General features: G+C 39.3%; 1 protein-coding gene across 6 annotated transcripts in view; it reads left to right on the top strand.

Moving 5' to 3' along the window:
* C9H10orf143 (chromosome 9 C10orf143 homolog) overlaps nt 1-16,840 on the top strand; it is a 48,846-nt gene that overhangs the window by 20,500 nt on the left and 11,506 nt on the right. For 5 of the 6 annotated variants that reach the window (XM_038009736.2, XM_038009733.2, XM_073019457.1 and 2 more), the window contains exons 2-3: nt 12,265-12,429; nt 12,538-12,600. In XM_038009736.2, the coding sequence (XP_037865664.1) occupies nt 12,265-12,429; nt 12,538-12,600 (228 nt within the window). Of the gene's footprint in view, nt 1-12,264; nt 12,430-12,537; nt 12,601-15,876; nt 15,963-16,840 lie in introns of all 6 variants that reach the window. The other variant, XM_073019458.1, reaches the window with a different exon arrangement.

Raw genomic sequence — 16,840 nt, 5'->3', positions numbered from 1 at the left:
CCTCAGCCTCCCAAAGTGCTGGGATTATAGGCGTGAGCCACCGTGCCCGGCCACCAGCCCCCACTTTCTTAATGGTATCATTTGAAGTCCCAAACCTTTGAATATTGATGAAATCCAAATTTTCCACTTGTTTCTTTTAGGGATCATTCTTTTGGTGTTGTATCTGAGAAATATTTGCCTATTCTAAGATCATAAGGATTTTTTTTCAAATGTTCTCCTTTAAAATTTTTATATTTTTAGTTCTTACATTTAGGCTTCTGATCCATTTCAAATTAATTTTTGTGCATGATATATGTCAAGAGCCCAAATTTATCTTTTTACATGTGGATATTGAATCATGTCGGCACCATGTCTTCTAAAGACTGTTCTTTCGCCTTTGAATTTTCTTGGCACCCTCGTCAAAGATCATTTGACCATAAATATAAGTGTTCATTTCTGGACTCTCAGTTCTGTACCATTGAACTGTATGTTCATCCTTATGCCAATACCATATTGATTACTGGAGCTGTATATTAAGTTTCTATTATATTAAGTTTTGAAGTTTTTAAAATACATTGTTTAGTTCCTAGTGCTTCTTTAGGTGTATTTTTCAGTCTTCTCTCTCTACCTAGCCTGAAAACAGACTTAAGACCCAGCTCAGTCATTTCATATAACCAGACTTCGGGCAAGTTGGCTAAGGTTTGTTTTTTTTTTTTTTTTTTAAACTTCTTTTTCCTCATCTATAAAATAGAAATAGAACTCCATACCCCTCCATTGTCACAGGATTATTGTGAGGATCAAATGAAATAACAAATGTGGAAACATCTAAACTAGTTTTCTGTAAATGCAAAGGACATTTATTAGGCTCTGCCTGTTGCAAGTAAATGTGCATAACTGCTTTCCTTAAGATCCTTAATTTATTCAGGACTATAACTTACGTTTACAGTGTGCTTGGTAAACCTCGCAGGCCTAAAATTAATCCTCAACAAGTCCAGTGTGTTCATTTATGTCTTTTTCAGAATGAAAGTAGAAAAGTGGTTTTTCTTTAATCTCCTCCATTATCTCAAGATAAGTAGCTCCCCTAGAATTCAGTTGCCCTCTTACTTTGAGTGTTGGCTTGTTCATATCAGAACTTGCCTTCTCTTTGCCAAGCTAGACTTGGTCAAGACTGTGGACTGAAAGCTTGAGCATAGTAGGCCGAGGAGTCTTTTTTAAAAAAGGTCACAGTATCAAGATGTTAAGATCCAGTTGGTGAAAGCCCCAGCGTGCCCTGGTAATGCAGGAGTTGAGTGTGAGAATCCTAACTTCTGGCCCTCCTTAGTCAATGCAGTTCCAAATGTCATAGAAAGAAACCTCCTAATAGTACCAGATCATTCTCCAAATGAAAATGTCGTAGGGAAGAAATCTTTACTTGATGGAAAGAATGCTTTCTTCCTAAATGGCAGTCTGTGGGGCCTTCTTAATCTTGCTCCATCCAGCATTCCTGTTCTGCGTTCAGACCAGTGCGCATGCGTGTCAGCTGCTCCATCTAGCAGAATTAACTTTATCATGGTAGGACTTAACTAAACTGAACTGAAGAAACTTCCCTCAGCCGACTGTTCCTGGTACCTACGGACTCAATTACCCAGCATTATACACTTACACTACAAATGATCTTCAGCATAAGGGCCATTAGTCAATAAAAATTCTCAAAATGAGAAGATATTATTTTCCCTAAAATATATTTCCTTGTGGACTTATTAATTGCATTACTGATTTCTGATGATTTCCTTTGTTATTTTATTTAAAGAATTAATATATTTTTTTGAAATGGAGTTTCCCTCTTGTTGCCCAGGCTGGAGTGCAATGGTGCAATCCCAGCTCGCTGCAACCTCTGCCTCCCGGGTTCAAGCGATTCTCCTTCCTTAGCCTCCTGAGTAGCTGGAATTACAGGCACGTACCACCACGCCCAGCTAATTTTTTGTATGTTTAGTAGAGATGGGGCTTCACCATGTTGGCCAGGCTGGTCTCGAACTCCTGATCTCAGGTGATCCACCTGCCTTGGCCTCCCAAAGTGCTGGGATTACAGGCGTGAGCCACTGCACCTGGCCAGCTCCTTTGGTATTTTAGTTTGCTGTATATTTGCCTAACTCATATGGTAGCTCACGTATTAACACATGTAATACATATGCTTAATCCAGTGTGTTTGATGTTGAAGAGTGTGCCATTTTCATGCTTTGCTGACTAAAGAGAGTATGTGGTGCTTTTCTGTTGAAGAGGTCAGAGAACCATGCATCTTCTCTATTCTCCACCCTCCTGTTGAGCCCAGAGTGGAGGCTGCCAGCATGGCCGAGCCCCACCAGCGGCAGAGGTGGCGCTGGGCTCTGCTCACCCTGCTCCCTGTTCTCTGGCTCTGCTGTATGTTTCTGGGGGCTTTGGGGAAATGTCCCCTGTCCGGTTTGTATAACGGCTGGCTCTTCTCAGCACAGAAACCAAGGCTTTGAATCTCATCTCTGGCAAACTGTTAGGTCTTCAACCCCCTATCCCTTAATAGACACTTCATTCATTAAGCTCACTTGGAACCATCACCTCCAATAAAGGAAGAAGTCCCCTCCAACAAATGGTTGGTCTTGCCTCCTCAAGACAGGCAGCAAGGCTTCCTGAGACCTGTGGCAGCTTCGTGTGTTTCTATCATTGAGGCAGCACCATCCCTGTTTGCTATTTTAATTTAGCATCCTTTGAAACAGCGTCTATTTCTCGGCCACGCTCCTGCTTCACCTTTCTCTGATAAGGATGCTGGTCACTTGGTCTATTCTAGTTATTGTTATGTAATGGGGTCTTTGTGTATACTTAGGATTTTCACTTCATTCATATAGCGCAAGTGTCTTTTTAGCTTGGCGTAAGTCTTCATCTGCCTTTGCGAAGGCTGACGGATCTTCGCGTTCAACTTAAGCAGCCCTAGATGTAAATGCCTCTGTGGCAGTCATTTTTCTTTGTCCAGGCCAATCCATGACAACTGAACTATTTGCCAAGTAACTGTATAGATCAATATTGTATGTGGTCAGCTCTCAATAATCCACAGTAAGTAACAGAAAATATGAATAAATTAATTCACTCTGCTGGCTGAGTGCCACTGAGACGTCATCCTCACGTTCCCTAGTGGAACCCATGCTCTGCTCGCCTCGGTGGCAGAGTATGGCTTGGCTCTCCTTTCTCCTACTACAGGCTGTGGGGACCCTGGCCCTTCAGTCCCCTGCGCCCCTTGAAGAATGTCCATTGCAGATAATCACAAGTCTGCTGACCTTAATGTGCCAAGGGTCATTCAGCCACACAGAAAAGGTGCAGAATATAGTTTCATAAGTGTTGTAAATTTCATCCAGAAAGTACAGGTTCTCATTCATATTCATGCATGCCTGTTTGCTTTCCTTTTGAGTAAGTCCCATGTTATTGAGAAAAGAGGAAGGGAAATAATATTATTGCTATTAGCCGACTGTGGTGTTACTGATGGGGGAAAATTGAAACTTGTAAAATTATGTGGGGAATACTTAATATTTCCACTTTTCCCCTTTAATCCAGATGATTGAAAGTTGACAGCAAACCAGTTTTAACATAATACACCTCCTTTTGCACTGTAAGGATTGAGCAGATCCTGAATAACCAGAGATTGAAGCCTTGGTCTTAGTTCTTCAAACTGTCATCCAACTAAGGTGAAGACATAGAAGGCTGCATTATTTGCAAAAGTCCTAAAGATGATTAATATGATTGCTGTAATATATAGCAGAATAAGGATTGAATATATTTTGATATGCTACAAATCAAATACATATTTCATGGAAATCAGATTTAACTAGTGTACACAGGAGAGCCTACAGTTAAATTAAAAGAAGAAAAAGAGGAAGACAATAACAACTTAATAAGCTCCAGGAATGGGAGAGTACGTTTGTGTGGAGAAGCCAAGGGGGCTGCACGAGAGGGGAACTCGCATGGACCTGTGTGTGATGTGGTTGCTGGGGCTGTTAACCTAGTGTGGGTTTCTCCTGTGGAAACACAGTGGCCAGTTCTTGGCAAGTGGTGATTCTACTCTGCTAGTTACATGGCATTGAAAGTATTTTGCATGGTTTATTTTAAGCAGGATATTGGCAATTTAGAAACACTGGAGTAGGGTGTCTAGGATATGAAGAGTCTGAAGAACATCTTTGAAATGGAATAATGAGAGAGACTAGGGATGTGTGGTTGGAGAGAACAAGCCTCCAAAGTGTCTGAGAATGATCATCAAATATGTGAATGTTTATCTCATACACAAGTGGCTTTGTTTATTTTATGTTGCTCAAAGGGGAATAATTAGAAACTGGGTTGAGGTTGTGAGAAGGCAGTTTGGTTTAGATCAGTATTTCTCTCACATTAGGGATGCAAGTATACATTTTGTTCGTTTTTAAAAACTTGTTATTTTGAAATAGTTTTAGACATACAGAAAGGTTGCAAAAACATAGTATAAAGAGTTCATAGACATCCTTCACTTAAGCTTGTTAATGATCTTAGTATAGTTAGCAAGCCATGAAATTAAAGTTGGTATGGTATTGTTAACTATAGACCTTATTCCAATTTTACCAGTTTTTCCACTAATATCCTTTTTCTGTTGCAAGATCTAACCTAGGATCCCACATTGCATTTAGTTGTTGTGTTTCCTTCCTCTCTTCCAATCTGTGACACCTTGGCCGTCTTTTAGGACCTCGACACTTAGTGATTATTGGTTAGTTATTTTGTTGTCCCACATTTTCTTATGATTAGAGTCAGGGTGTGCGTTTTTGGCATGAGTACTGCAGAAGTGATATTGTGCCATCTTGGTACATTGTATAGAGGAGGTTCATGGTTTTGTGTCCTATTACTGCTGTTGTTCACCTTGTCACTTGATTACGATGGTTTTGTCCACTGTAAAGTTACTATTTTTCTCTTTATAATTAATACAAATCTTGGGGAAGATAGTTTGAGACTGTGCAAACATCCAGTTTCTCCTTAAACTTTTGCCTCCTGATTTTAGCATCTATTATTAGATCTTGCCCACAGTAATTTTTACTGTGGTATTTACTTAATGCATGTCCCTGTTTCCTTTTGCATTTATTAATTAGAATTCAACTATAAGGAAGTCCTGTCCCTTCTCACCTGTTTATTTCCTCAGTTATTTTTGATATAGGTAGACTAATAGGCATTTACATTCTTCTGTGGATTATCCAGTGCTGTTTTTATTTATTTCATTGCTTAAATCATTCCAGCTTTGGCCAATAGGAAGTCCTTCCTTTGACATGCCCTCATTTTACAAGAACGTTCTAAGTTTTGGCCCATAAAGTGTTTCAGGCTCATCTTGTATTTTCCCTGCTCCTTCCCTGAATCAGCTGCTTCCCATGGAGTCCAGATTCCTTTTATGGGAAAATGGTATTTAGAAACCAATTTCTCAGGTGCTAAGTGTAATCTTGCTACTAGGATGCCATTGTCCTTAGTGGACACAGCTAGGATATATATATACATATGTGTGTGTTTGTGTGTATGTGTATATCACCCCCACACACAGTAACGCACACATACATATCTTTATATATTTCTATATCTCTGTCTGGATATGTATTAAAAATTCTAATCCAACACCACTGGGTTCATTGTAGCCTCTCCCTTTTCTGTATTTGTAGCTTATTTCTTCAACAGTGAGAAACTTAGCTCTTATTATGTACAATGTATTTACCTACTTACCCAATACCAATAAAGTAATTTCAAAATTGCTAACCCTATAATAAACACATTTACTAGCTAGAGTACAGCATTTCTATACAGTGCTTTTTGTCTTTATTTAGCCTTTGATTTTCCAGTCAAAATAGTTTTTTTTTTTTTTTTTTGAGACGGAGCCTCACTCTGTTGCCCAGGTTGGAGTGCAGTGGCGTGATCTCGGCTCACTGCAGCCTCGACTTCCCGGGTTCAAGCAATTCTTCTGTCTCAGCCTCCCGAGTAGCTGGACTACAGGGCCTGCCCCCGCGCCTGGCTAATGTTTTTGTGTGTGTATTTTTAGTAGAGATAGGGTTTTACCATATTGGCCAGGCTAGTCTCAAACTCCTGACCTTGTGATCTGCTTGCCTTGGCCTCCCAAAGTGCTGGGATTACAGGCATGAGCCACCGCACCTGGCCCAAAATAGTATTTTTTACAGTTATTTGGGGTAGTTGTTTTCAGTGTGACTATGTTACTTATTTGTAATATAGTTAGGTTCATTATTTTTGTATTCCACTTGGGTTCCCCTCCCCCGATGTCCTGGTTTACTTACATTTTTCCCTTACTTTTTGGCATGTGAAATGTTACTCTGGTGCTTCAATGCAGAGCTATACGCTCCTCTTCATTTCTGTTCCCATGCCACCCTTTTCCCCAAACCTTTCCTACCCACTGTCTATAGGAAAGCAGTCTCTTTCATTTCTCAGAAATCCTTCCTGTATTTCTTTTGCGGAAATGAGCAGATAGTGTCTATTTTCTTATAACCTCTTCTTTCTTACACAAAGGATGGCATATTATAGATACTCTTTTGCACTTTGTGTTTTTCACTTAACAATGTATTCTGGAAATCAGTGTAGACCAGTTCATGGAAATCTTCCTCTTCCTTTTCTCATTTGCATAGTACTTCATTGCTTAGAAGTACCATAGTTTATCCAACCACTCTCCGGTGTAGGGGCATTTAGGTTGTTTCCAATATATTGCACTATTGAAGAACTCTGTGCAAATGTGCTTTTTTCCCACATTGTTGGAGGTGTATGTTTAGGGTAGATTCTAGAGTTGTAATTGCTGGGTTAAAAACTGTGCATATGGCTTTATTAGGTATTGCCAGATTTCCCTGCATTAATTTGCATTCTCACCAGCAAAGTGGGAGGTGCCTGTTTTCCTGCAGCCTCACCAACAGGGCCTATATCACATTCTACAATTTTTGCCATTCTGATGATACATGATATCTTGATGTTGTCTTAATTTGTATTTCTTTAAATATGAGTGCGTTTGAACACTTTTTTCATGTTTGAGGACCATTTTAATAGCTTTTGTAAATTGTTTATGTCTTTTCTTCATTTATCTTTCAGGTTTTTGGTCCTTTGTCAGTCAGCTTTTGTAATAGTTTCTTATATTCAGGTTATTCACCCTTTTTCTGTGATATGTGTTGCAAACATTTTTCTTCCTTTTTTATCAGTTATCTTTTGACGTTGTTTAGGATTTTTTTTTTGTTTGGCCCTACGGAAGTTTTTATTTTCATATAGTAAAACTTATCAATCTTGATTTTATTGCCTCTGTATTTTGAATCATAGTTAGAAAATCTTTCCCTACACCAAGATTAGAGAATTCACTCATATTTTCTCCTAGGAATTGCATAGTTCTTTATAATTAGACCTTTTGCATTCAGGTCCCTGATGCATCTGGTTTGGTTTTGTATGTGGTTGTATTAGTCTGTTTTCATGCTGCTGATAAAGACATACTGGAGACTGGGTAATTTATTTAAAAAAAGAAAAAGAAGAAGAAGTTTAGTGGACTCAAAGTTCCATGTGCCTGGGGAGGCCTCACAATCATTGCAGGTGAAAGGCACATCTTACATGGCAGCAGGCATGAGAGAGAATGAGAACCAAGCTAAAGGGGAGCCCCTTATAAAAACATCAGATCTTGTGAGACTTATTCACTAACACGAGAACAGTATGGGGGAACCGCTCCCATGATTCAATTATCCCCCACTGGGTCCCTCCCACAACACGTGGGAATTATAGGAGCTACAATTCAAGATGAGATTTGGGTAGGGACACAGCCAAACCAAGTCATGGTGTGAGGTGCAGATCTAAATTTCTTTTCTCCAAATGTCTCCAAGTTGTCCCAGCACCGTATATTAAAAAGTGCAGGCCAGGCGTGGTGGCTCAAGCCTGTAATCCCAGCACTTTGGGAGGCCGAGACGGGTGGATCACGAGGTCAGGAGATCAAGACCATCCTGGCTAACACGGTGAAACCCCGTCTCTACTAAAAAATACAAAAAACTAGCCGGGTGAGGTGGCGGGCGCCTGTAGTCCCAGCTACTCGGGAGGCTGAGGCAGGAGAATGGCGTGAACCCGGGAGGCGGAGCTTGCAGTGAGCTGAGATCCGGCCACTGCACTCCAGCCTGGGCAACAGAGCCAGACTCGGTCTCAAAAAAAAAAAAAAAAAAAGTGCATCCTGCTAGGCACAGTGGCTCATGCCTATAATCCCAGCAATTTGGGAGGCCGAGATGGGAGGATTGCTTGAGGCCAGGAGTGTGAGACCAGCCTGGTCAACATAGTGATACCTTATCTCTTAAAAAAAAATGAAAATTATATATGTAAATATGAAAAGTCCATCCTTATTACAGTGATTTGAAGCCAAACTTTCATATATATTTTGATTTCTATCTGGACTTTTAATGCTACCACACTGGTCTGTCTGTCTCCTTGTGTGCCACCGTGTTTAATTATGGAGTCTCTGTGGTTTGTTTTCATGCCCAGGAGTTGCTTCATTTTTTTCTTCAGGGTTTTCCTAGCTCTTCTTTCTTATTTGTTTTTCATTGTGACCATTAGTATCAACTAATGTAACTCTATAAAATAGTTTACTGGAATTTTTACTGGGATTATATTGAATTTACAAATTAATTTAGGGAGAACTGTCATCTTTATAATGCTGGGTTATCCTATCCAAGAGTTGGGGTTGTCTTTTCTCTTGTTCGTATCTACTTTGGTGTCTTTCAAGAATGTCTTACATTCTTCTTGTATAGATTTTGTGAAATTCTTGTTAAATTTGTTCCTAGATATTTAATCCTTGTTGCAATTATTTTAAATGGAGTTTTCTCTGATTATTATTTTGTATTTGAAAGCTATTGATTTTTGTATGTTAATTCTGTATTAGTGAATTCTTTTATTGTTTGCGTTAGTTTTGTCATTGATTCTCTGGACGTTTCCAGGTATGTATGGTTATCAACTGCAAATAGAAGTGGTTTTACTACTTTACCCCTTCTTATAATGCTGATTGATTTCTCACGTCTCAGTATATTGGGTAATACCTCTCATACAATGTTGAACAGAAACGGAGACAGTGAGCATCTTTGCCCTGTTCCTGATAGTAGTAGAAATGCTATTAGTTTTTCTTCATTTAGTAATTAATTAAGGAATGTGTATTTTATTAATTTAACAGTATAACCCTCAATTCCTGTGTTCTTTAACTTTTATCATAAATAAGTTTTAAATTTTGTTAAAGGATTTTTCAGAATCTATGGAGGTCATCACATTATTTCCTTACGTTTATTAATATAGTACATTATATTAAGAGTTTTCTAATATTTCGAATATCTTAGACCCCATTTCATATTTTTACATCGATATCGAGCAATTGATTGGTGCGTAATTGTATTTTCTTGTTCTTTCTGTCTGGTTTATCAGTGTTATGTTTGCTTCATAAAAGGAGACAGTGTGCTAGAATCTTCTTCATAGAGCATTGGCATTACCTGGCCTTTGAAGGTTTGAGAGAATTCCCCTGGGAAACCATCTGGTCCTGGGGCTTCTTGTGGGTAGTCACTTAATAACTCTTTCTGTTTCTTCTGGGAAATCATCAGTTTAAACTTTCTAACTCTAATGGGATCAGTTTTGGTAATCAGACTATCCTTAGGAAGTTATCAGTTACATCTACATTTTTCAAATTCATTTGCATAGAGGTCTGTGAAATAGTCCCTGAAGATTTTTAGAATTTCTTGTTTCATTGGTTATTTCCCCTGGGTCCTTTCTTATTTTCTACTTTTGTATTCACTCCTCCTTTTTCTAGAGCAACTTAACTAGTGGTTTGTCTACTTTTTCTCCCTCCAAAAACCAGGATTTATATTTGTACATTAGATCTACTGTTTTTCTGTTCTCCACCTCATTAATTTTATCTTATCTATTCTTTTTTTCTCATTAATTTTAGCTTTTTCCTTCATGTTTTCTTTGTGTATTATTTTGGTTTGCTTTCTTGTTCTTTTCCTAGTTTTTATGAGCTGGGAATTACTATTGTTATTATTTGTTTTTTGAGACAGTCTCGCTGTGTTACCCAGGGTGGAGTGCAGTGGCATAATCTCAGCTCACTTCAGCCTCAGCCTTATGGGCTCAATCTTCCCGCCTCAGCCTCCTGAGTAGTTGGGACTACAGGTGCACCACCATGCCTGGCTAATTTTTATATTTTTTGGTAGAGACAGGGTTTCACCATGTTGCCCAGGTTGGTCTCAAACTCCTGGCCTCAAGCGATCTGCCTGCCTTAGCCTCCCAAAGTGCTGGGATTACAGGCGTGAGCCACTGTGCCTGGCTGGGAATTAATTAACTTTCATTTTTATTGATAAAAGTGTCAGTGCAATGAATTTTTCTCTGATTACTGCTTTAAATGAATTTCATGGATTCTGATATGTAGTGTTTTCATTGTAATTATTTTTTAAAAATTCTTTCCTCTCAGTTGGTGACCTAATAAATAATAAGACTCTTAAATTTCCAGGTGGAAGTGCCTTCCATGTTTTTGTTTTTGTTAATGATTGATAGTTTATTGCATTATAATCAGAAAGTATTGGTTACATTTCTACCCTATGGAAATCATTGTTTTTTCCTTTAATGCCATCAGTGTTGACTGTGCTGTGGGTTCTTGAGAGGAATGTGTATACTCTGTTATCAGGGTACAGAGTTCAATATATATGTCCATAAGGTCAACCTTGGTTGATTATGTGGTTTAGATCTATCTCCTGACTTGTTTTCTGTATACTTGCTCTGCCTTGTACCGAGAATGGTGTATGAAACCTCCTATTATTAGTATGTTTCTAACAGCGTTTGTTCACATCTCCTGTAGTCTTTGTTTGATAAAGGTTGTGGTTATATTATTCGGCTCATAGTGTTCATGAGCATTCTGTCTTCACTGTGAACTGTGGCTTTTAGCGTTAAAAAAAAAAAGTCCTTGGTTGTATTTCACACTTTGGGGTTGTGTTCTATGTGATCTGCTCCTGCTCTCTTTTTGTTTTTATTTCTCTAGTATACCTTGGTCCGTCCTTTTTATTTGTAGCCTTTCAGAATCACTTGATTTTAAGTGTGTCCCTTGTATACAGTGTATAGTTGGGTCTTGTTCTTTTAAAATTTTGGATATAGAAGGATTTGTATTTTCTAGTGATTATTTGTATTTAAACCTATTTAATATACTTAGGTTCCCTGTTTTATTATTTAACCCTTCATTGTCCGAATCTTAGTTTTTTTCAGCATCAGTTAATACTCACCTATTGCTTATACAATAATGAACTATACAATAATGAGAATCCTTCTCTCTTCCTTTTCCTTCATCTCCCATTTTTAATGCATCATTTCTAGTCATAAGGTTTCTATATTGTATAAATGCATTAAGTGAAAAGAGTTCATTAAGAATATATTAAATAATAATAGCACAGATAATAAACACATTTTGCAAAAGTCATAAAGTTGATTTGCAAGTGGCTGAAGAAGTTGGGGAGATGCCAGTGTACTATGCAGTGTGTTCTGAAATCGGGGCTGTCCAGCAGCGGGGCCTCTTGGGCTGGCTACCAGGGCTCCTGGCGTGGATTGCTGGCCCTGGGCCAGGGTGGCCTCCATGACTGTTTACAGAGGTCCTCCTGCCTCTGAAACTCTGTGTCAGTTACAACATCGTTACTCTAAACATACAGAAAGTCTTGGGACTTTCAAACTGAGTGCTTCTTTTCTTTAGCGTTAGAGGATTCCTTTTGTAATTATTTTCTTTAGTTCACATAGTAGTAAAAACCAAATGCTAACTTTCCCAAAGGTTATCCGTTATGGACTGTGTGTGCAACCTTTGAAATAAATAAAATTAATTTGCTCTTCAGTGCCAGTGAGACAGAGAAGTAGTCACATGTGAATTATTCATATTGTATTAAGAAAGTATGTAATTTGATACTAAGCAAAAGCATATAACTAGTTTCTTGAACAAAATTTATGGGTTTTGCACATTTTCAATATCAATAAACCAGTCACCGTAGTTTATTACAAGAGTTTCAGCCAAAATTATTTGAAGTGACTATTTTAAATGTATAAAGCTAAGTAAATATCAGGCAATGCAAGAAATAATGAGGTTAAATGTAATTGATGATTGTCATTCTGAAAAGATAAAGTTTAAAGTCATCTCCTCAAATGCCCTATAAAGTTTTCCAGCTCCACAGGGGTCTGTATTTGCAGCTGAAGTTTTCTGAAAGCAAATTCAATTAGAGTGTTGTGTGCTTTATGAGACCATCTAAAGTGAAATTTTGTTTGTTTCAGAAGCGGGCATGCAGGAGATTAGAAGTCAGTGTGCACGAGCGTGGCTGCCACCAGGTGAACGCCTGTGTCCTGGCATCGTGGGGCCCAGAGGACCGGGAGCCTCCATCAAGAGGCTGCCCCCCAGCACCGAGGCCAGAGAGTAGCCAGGGGAGGCTAAGTACAGGGGTATGTTCCTGTTCCCACCAAACTAGTTGTGAGCATGTTGAAATATTTTAGTAGAAAGTGTAAATAATCATTGTTCTGATATATCTGCAACTGTGATTTGTTAAATAGATTTCTCAGAATGGTGGAAGGAGCTCAGCCCAGCCTTGCCCAAGATGTATTGCAGGGGAATCTGTAAGTGCATTAACCTTCTTGCTGTGACATAAAAGATAGACTTCTTCTTAAATATTAGATCCATAAAACAAAGTTAATAAAAACTGCAATTACGTTTCTGAAGAATGAGGAACATAAATAAAAAGGTGAAAATTGATTTAAGCTTTTCTTAGCATTCTATCGGTATACAAACTAATTTGTGTCCAACTTCAGATTGGAAATAGAAATTGCAAATACATTTAAAATTCCTTCTAAAAAACAGGGTTTAGGGAAGGGACAAGGCCATTGGATTTGGTTAAAATAGAGAATCATTTAAGGACATCTTGGAGAGAAGATCTTTCTCATTTAATTTTCCAAATAGGAATCACCATTGCTTTTTTCTTTTCCCTGTTTATGCTTTTCTTGCATGTTTCTGTCATAAACTTCACATAAATCACAGATTTCAGAAGGGAACACAGTGTTCACATCATTAATTCAAAGTAAAGGGAGGTCAGAAACTGCCAGAGTCAGATTCTCAGTCTCTTCTATTGGGCAGAATATCATAAAGTATATATTAGCATAATAATACCTTTGTTATTAATTTTGAACTTACTCCAAGAACAAGTTAATATGTCTTTGATAACCTCTATAATTCTTGGGTTTCTTTAATTTTAAATTTGAAATCTTAATATTGCAATAAAATAGAATTATATTTAAATTCCACCTAGAAACCAGGAATTTGTGTGTGTGTGTATGTGTATTTCTGAGATTGCCGCTAAAGATCTTTAGAGAAATGTATTGCTGTTTTTGATAAGCAAAAGATTGAGTCAATAAATTATGGAGATCCTCAGCTGACATACTGTAAGCTACTGTGTTTTACAATGATAAGCACTGATTTTGTTTCAAACAAAGACCTAAAACCATGACAGCCATCAACATGTCTGATGACAGGGTGAACCTCTAATTGTCTGAATTCCTTAGACAAATATGAAAACAAAATTTAGTATGAAACTCATTCCATGAAGGTATACTTTGCTACTTTTTGTACTCTTTTTAGAAAAATTTTCATAGGTTATGTTGCATTCTATGGTGTAATTCTGAATAATGGTGAAATTAAAGATCCGGCAACTTGAATTTAGTATGTTTAGGTTGATTCACGTAGCTGTTAAATATACCCTAGAATACAAATGAATAATGCTTACTTTGAGAATCATGCCTCCATTGGGGTTGAATTCCTTGTTTGCCAATGACTGACTGGTGCCTTCTTTGTCCCCCCCCACCCCATTTCCATGGAATGTATCTTTCACATCCCCCCATCTGTTGGAAGCAAACACTTGGAATGTAGCACAGATTCTTAATGCTTTGAGAGCTTGTGTTCTGGCATGAATGGCTTAAAGAAAAAAAAATTTAGTTCCAGCAACTGATTGGATCATTTTGGCTAATATTCTGTTTGAACAACAGTACCTATTTGATTAGGGTTTTTCCTTTCTTTATAATTCCCCAAGCTTGCCTCTGTTATGTTTCGTAGGAAATGAATCTATGAGCAGAAAACCTTCATTGATATGTAAATATCATTTTTTTTTGTTAATACTCAATATTCTTTTCATCTAAATTTCAGAAACTGACTTTAAAAAATCAGTTTCCTTTTATTTGTAGTTATTCTCAATAAAATTTCACCCAGGCTTGGGCGTTTTAATATTTACACCCACTATTTCTGAAAGTCTAATGTAAATAAAGATTGAAATGTGAATTTGAAAAGTCACACCTCTTGATATTTGAACAGACTATAGCTGCATATATCTTCTTCTTCTAATAATATGGCTAGTTTCTCTCCTAAGCTTTTAAAATAATAAGACACTATTTTTGTATTATAAAACATCAAAAGGTTCAGTGTTAAATAAAAAGCAAATAGTATTTTTAGCAATGAAAGATCCCTGGGAGTTGTGCTTAACAATAAATCACCATTGGGGCAAAATTCCAAATTTCAGAAGACTTTATTAAACTTGCAGTTCCATTCACAAATGCCTGCTTACACATGGACCTGCCCGCTCTCCTGTGATGCCCGTAGGCGGTTCAGAACGGTTCTCTTGGTCAGAGGGAAGCCAAGGTGATGTCAGGGGTAGTTGGTGTGAAATTCCTAATGGGAAGCTTACATGTGATTCTGAGTTAATTTGGTGGCTTTTCTCCAGTAATTCTCTAGTGTATTTTTGACCTTAGTAGGATGTCAGCTGATCTGATCTGTTCTGCTCTGAATTCTCAGTGTAGCCGTCTGAGCTTGGTGGTCCTTCTGTTCCTAAGCTTTTCCTTATGTTTATGATTGAGTTGTTTCTCACACATACAGGGTTTTGACATTTCCCATATGCAAGAGTTTCCTGGGCAGACCTCTTCAACCTCATTTTCCAAGTTTGCATTTCAGTCTATTTCTGTTGACCCATTCTGGCGCGTCGTAACCATTGTTACAATGGTTCAGGAGTGGCTGAGGTGGTTTCTTATAGTAATTACCATTAGGGTTCACCTCCTGCTGTACGTTATTATTTAAGAGCATCGTGTCGTAACCCTGTATCACCCTGCTCTTGTTATCGATGATCGAAATGAATGTAGTGAGACCTGATCTTGCTGCATCCAGGGCGTCTGCTCCTGCCCAGGGTCAGGCTGCTTGCTCTCGCTGTTGTGCACTGTCTGGGGCTGCAAGTCCTGTAGAGGATGATTGCCATCGCTAGGAGGCTTCCTTTCCTGCCACCACTGGCTCCCACGCTGGGCAGTCACCTGGGCTGCAGGCTTCCTTTCCCGGATCCGCACGGCTGGCTTGTACACAGGCCACACAGTAACCAAGTGTAAAATGGAAATGAAGCTGCTCTTTGCACATTGAAAGCAATTAAGTGAAAACTTAGGGGGCTGCCAGAGGTCTCCAAAATAACCAAAAAAAGGTACATGAAAAGGGGAGGAAGGCTTATAAGGCAGCACACTGTAGAAAGGGTTTAGGATGTTGGTTGAGGGGAGACGTGATGGTATTTCCTCAGCACCGTGTTTTCCTAGAGGTCTCTGGTCCTGATGTTTTGTAGTCTCTCAGTGCTGGAATCCTCTGGAGTAGGGGCCACCCTCGGATCTTATTGGATCACTGGTCAGCTGTTGCCTGTTTTTTTCTCAGCTCTGACCCCCTTTCTCTGCCCCTCCTCTGTGTTGTGGAGACTGTGTTTCCCAGACTCCTTTGCTTCTGACTTCTGGGAGAATCCAGCCAACGTGAGGCATTGGCAGGACACAGGAATGCTGGGGAGAAGGAGGAGGAGGCCAGAGCATTTCTTTCTCTCTCTCTCTCAGCCCTCCCCCAGGACTCAGCTTCTGCAGAGCCGTCCCTCTGGGCCCAGCTCTTGCGAGGTCCACTGCCTCCTCACTTTGTCCTCCTGGTGAGTGTTTGGCTCCTGTACTAGTCCCTTTTCATATCACTATAAAGAACTACCTGGTGCCTGTAATCCCAGCTTGGGAGGCTGAGGCAGGAAAATCGCTTGAACCTGGGAGGTGGAGGTTGCAGTGAACCAAGATTGTGCCATTGCACTCCAGCCTGGGTGACAGACGAGGCTCCATCTAAAAAAAAAAAAAAAAAAAAAAAAAAAAAACTATCTGAGACTGGATAATTTATAAAGAAAAGAGGTCTAGTTGACTCTCAGTTCCATAGACTGTACAGGAAGTATGGCTGGGAGGCCTCAGGAAACTTACAATCCTGCTGGAAGGTGACGGGGAAGCAAGCATGCCTTACCATGGCAGCAGGAGAGAGACAGCCAGAGGGGAAGTGCTACACCCTTTCAAACAACCAGATCTCATGAGAACTCACTATCACGAGAACAGCAAGGGGAAGTCTGCCCCCATGATCCAGTCACCTCCCACCAGCTCCCCTCTAACAGGTGTGGAGTACAATTCTAGATGAGATTTGGGTGGGGACACAGAGCCGAACCATATCAGCTCCCCCATTTGGCTTCTCATCTCTTCCATCATTTGTGTAGCCAAATCCTGTTACGGTCCCTCTGTTTGAAATACACCTAGATTGGTTTCTGTTTTCTTACCTGTGCTAATTAGCTAATGAATGGACAGACTCTCCTGGGGAGAAAAGTTGCTGTTTCTAACAGAGGTCTCTGGGCCTTTGTTGTCCCCTACAAGGGCTCTGTCAGTAGTCCGCAAGCTTGGCACTCCGGAGTGCTGGCAGGGCTGATCCCGGTGATAAGCCACATGAGTCTCGAGAGCCTGGACATGAAATTTCAAAATACAATCAGGCCCTTCAATGTTGCCC

Source organism: Chlorocebus sabaeus, chromosome 9, assembly GCF_047675955.1.
Source record: "Chlorocebus sabaeus isolate Y175 chromosome 9, mChlSab1.0.hap1, whole genome shotgun sequence".
Taxonomy (NCBI): Eukaryota; Metazoa; Chordata; class Mammalia; order Primates; family Cercopithecidae; genus Chlorocebus; species Chlorocebus sabaeus.
Note: the sequence above shows the minus strand (reverse complement) of the source record. Positions and strands in the feature narration are given on the sequence as shown.